We start from the raw sequence: 3102 nt of genomic DNA, 5'->3' as shown, positions 1-3102 counted from the left end.
ACAGGTTTTGGCAAGATTAATGGTGGATTAACTGACCTGGGATCAGCCCGTGGCTGAGCTGGCGAGAGTCCATCTCACTGTTGAACTTGTGTTGGGCTGAACACAGGTTACACAAGTATGTGGCTATCTTTGACCCTTCTGTGATGGTGTACTTCTTGCTGCCCCTCATCTCTACTACAAATGTATGCGTCTGCAAGAACAAAAAGAAAAGACCTCAGGGAAGAAAAGAGAACGCACAACAATAACAAATGTCACTGCCAGCCACATTTTTATGTTGGCAGCAATGTCATTTGAAGTTCATGCACAAAAAGGAATGAAATGACAATTTTATCATTCCACTCACATTAGAGGAGACGGTGGCAGTTCTGAATTGTGAATCTGTAGCCATCTTTAACCTCATAGACAATGACTCCTTTGGCACAAACCCCGAGGATAATCTCTTGCTTTTTCTCACGCATCACAGTGGAACAACACACCACATTCAGGCAACTGCTGACACACCTACATGGACAAACAGAGAGTGGCAACTGTACCTCTTAAATGAAACAAATGGCAGTCATACTTGTATAGGTGTAGCATGTTGATTAGAATCTTCAAATTCAAGTTGAAGGCACATGATACTGAAAAAGTACTACTGAAAAAATCTGACCATTTTGCTACCTTGAGGAACTCGAGTTCTGATTCATTGGTGAGCATCTGAGCATTACTGGTGTGAAGTCGTAGTAGAAATTCACTTAAATTTACACATGAAAATTGGTTAGTACTATTCAGCCTGTGAAAACGGTTTAGGGTTTTCACCCTGATGATGTCATAGTGATAACATCATCATCATGACATCATGGTAATCTCAGCGTTACATTGGAGGCTTAATCATAAACTAAAAATGATGGAATTGTTTTTATGATGGACTAAAAATGATGGAATTTGTAAAACAAGGCAGTGAGATCTTTATTAAAGATACTATTTAGTTGCATTGCGGGACAAGAAGGATTCACTGTTTTGGAACTTAAACAGCATATATTCACCTATGCTGTTATATAGTTTTATACCATTCATATTTTAAAATTTCTCTTGTCAGCCACCTGTTTTTATGAAGGGGAAATATTACACTGCAGAACTAACCCTTTAACAGCTTACAAGGACACTCTTCCTTATCAACTATGTGTCACAGGGAGGTATGTGAAGCTCCCACGAATGTGGAGGTGTGAACCCAATTAAAGAGCAAGTCGTCTGAGGCAGTAGAACAGAGTTTGTCTGCTTCAGGGAGCTCAGGTGCAGGAGAAACAGAATCAGACTGGAACAGTAAACAGTATCGAGGGATCAGGCAGGGAGGGCAAGGCAGAATCTCTGGTCGGTAGTATAGGCAGGGTCTCGATATCAGAATCGCAGTTCAACAAGAAGGACGAGGCAAAATCGTTAGTGGGTAATACAGACAGGTTTGCAATCTCAGAATGCCGAATGATGAGGTAAAGTTCCCGGGAGTCAGGGTGAGCTGTGGACAGGAAGTAGTGTCAGAATAAAAGCAGGAAACCGGAAGCCAGCGGGACAGGATTATGACACTATGTATGTTAGGTGCACAACCTCAGGCATGCAGTCTCCATCTGCAGGGCCAGAGCTCCCAGGTACAGAGCAGTCTCCTCATGGCAGGGTTAGGGTGAAAGAAAAGGAAAAAAGATACTTACAAAATAAAAGAAATGTCACTGACAAAAAATTTGACCCTGAAGAAAAGGACAATGGTGGCGGTAGGCACTTTCTTCCAGGTATCTGGAGCAACTTTACAAATCTTGGTCTTGTTGTCCACAAAGAAAAACTCATTATCTGAACAGGCAGTGCCGAAAAGAACAAAGATGGTAGTAGGTGCAAGTAGTTTTGTTAGACTGTATGGTAAACATGTTCAAATAATGACATTCGTGGCCTTATAAGCATGAAACTATTTTTGAAATTAGTCTTAAACCTCATTACCATCAATATAAGCAAGGCCAAAGTAGAAATGTTCCACCAGGTTGGAGTGAGCTACAATCATGTCAAAGAAGTCTCCCCCTCTGGATTTCACCTCACACTTGACTAGGATGCGCTGACTGTTTGGCATCACCACACTTACAGTAGCTCTCTCTGGGTGGTTGGAGATTTCCCTTTCTTTGACTGCAATAGGGAGGAAAGAATATTGTGGACAGAATTAAAGAAATAATTAAAATGAAAAAAAAAAACCATCGACACATGAGCACCCTGCAAAGAGATCACCATCCATCTCAAATGAGAAGAGAGCTGGTGCTATTGGTAAACCCAAAAGAAAAATAGAGATAGTTTGAGTAAGAGATAGAAGAGGGAGGAAAGTACCTGACTCACACAGTTCCCACTCACTGAGTTTCTGTAGACATCTTCAGCTAGCTGTCTGATGCGACGTTCCACAGGAGGCAGAATCGTGACCTTGTGGTGAAGCTCACAGGTCTCCAGCACCATAAGCAGGCCAGTCCTCTTCACCACCATGGTCTCACACATACTCGGCTTGCATGAAACAGGTGACAGCAAAAATGGATGAAGCACAAGTGCTAAAAATATGCAAAATAATGAGTTTGAGTAAGAGATAGAAGAGGGAGGAAAGTACCTGGTTTTGAAGTAGATGAAAATCAATGCACCAGTGAGTACACAGCCATCTGATGGAAAGCAAAACAAAAAAATGATTTTGATATTAATAAGCTGCTTATATAAAAACACATTTTCTGACATCCTGCTTTTGGATACTAGTGGACGAGTGCCATATGCACAAAGCTCATGCTATTAAGTGACCAGACTTATCTAACAACCCCCAGGTTTAGAACCACTGGCTGACATCATATAATTCACAAATGGGCCCTTAAATATTTTGTAACAGAGGTCCTTACAACCACAACACAAGCCAGAGTTTTCCAACCTTTTCGGCTGAGTCTGGGTGGACACAATGTGACCCTTCTGGACCTCTGGAGCTGTGAAGGAGGCAGTGACGTGCGGTGAGGTTGACAGCTGGTGAGGCACTAACTTTTACAGTCAGATTTACAAATACAAATGAACTGTTAACAAATTGTCTGTTAACAGACAATGCGTTATGTTTTATATCTCATATCA

General features: G+C 41.5%; 1 protein-coding gene across 1 annotated transcript in view; it reads right to left on the bottom strand.

The window, feature by feature from the left end:
* frmpd2 (FERM and PDZ domain containing 2) overlaps positions 1-3102 on the bottom strand; it is an 11608-nt gene that overhangs the window by 3141 nt on the left and 5365 nt on the right. Inside the window, 5 exon segments of the mRNA XM_020615923.1 lie at positions 37-190; positions 344-501; positions 1963-2142; positions 2362-2505; positions 2606-2654. Coding sequence (XP_020471579.1) covers positions 37-190; positions 344-400 — 211 coding nt within the window. The 5' untranslated portion in view covers positions 401-501; positions 1963-2142; positions 2362-2505; positions 2606-2654.

Source organism: Monopterus albus, unplaced genomic scaffold, assembly GCF_001952655.1.
Source record: "Monopterus albus unplaced genomic scaffold, M_albus_1.0 scaffold171.1, whole genome shotgun sequence".
Lineage (NCBI taxonomy): Eukaryota > Metazoa > Chordata > Actinopteri > Synbranchiformes > Synbranchidae > Monopterus > Monopterus albus.
The sequence above is the reverse complement of the archived record's forward strand: the minus strand, read 5'-3'. Positions and strand labels throughout refer to the sequence as shown.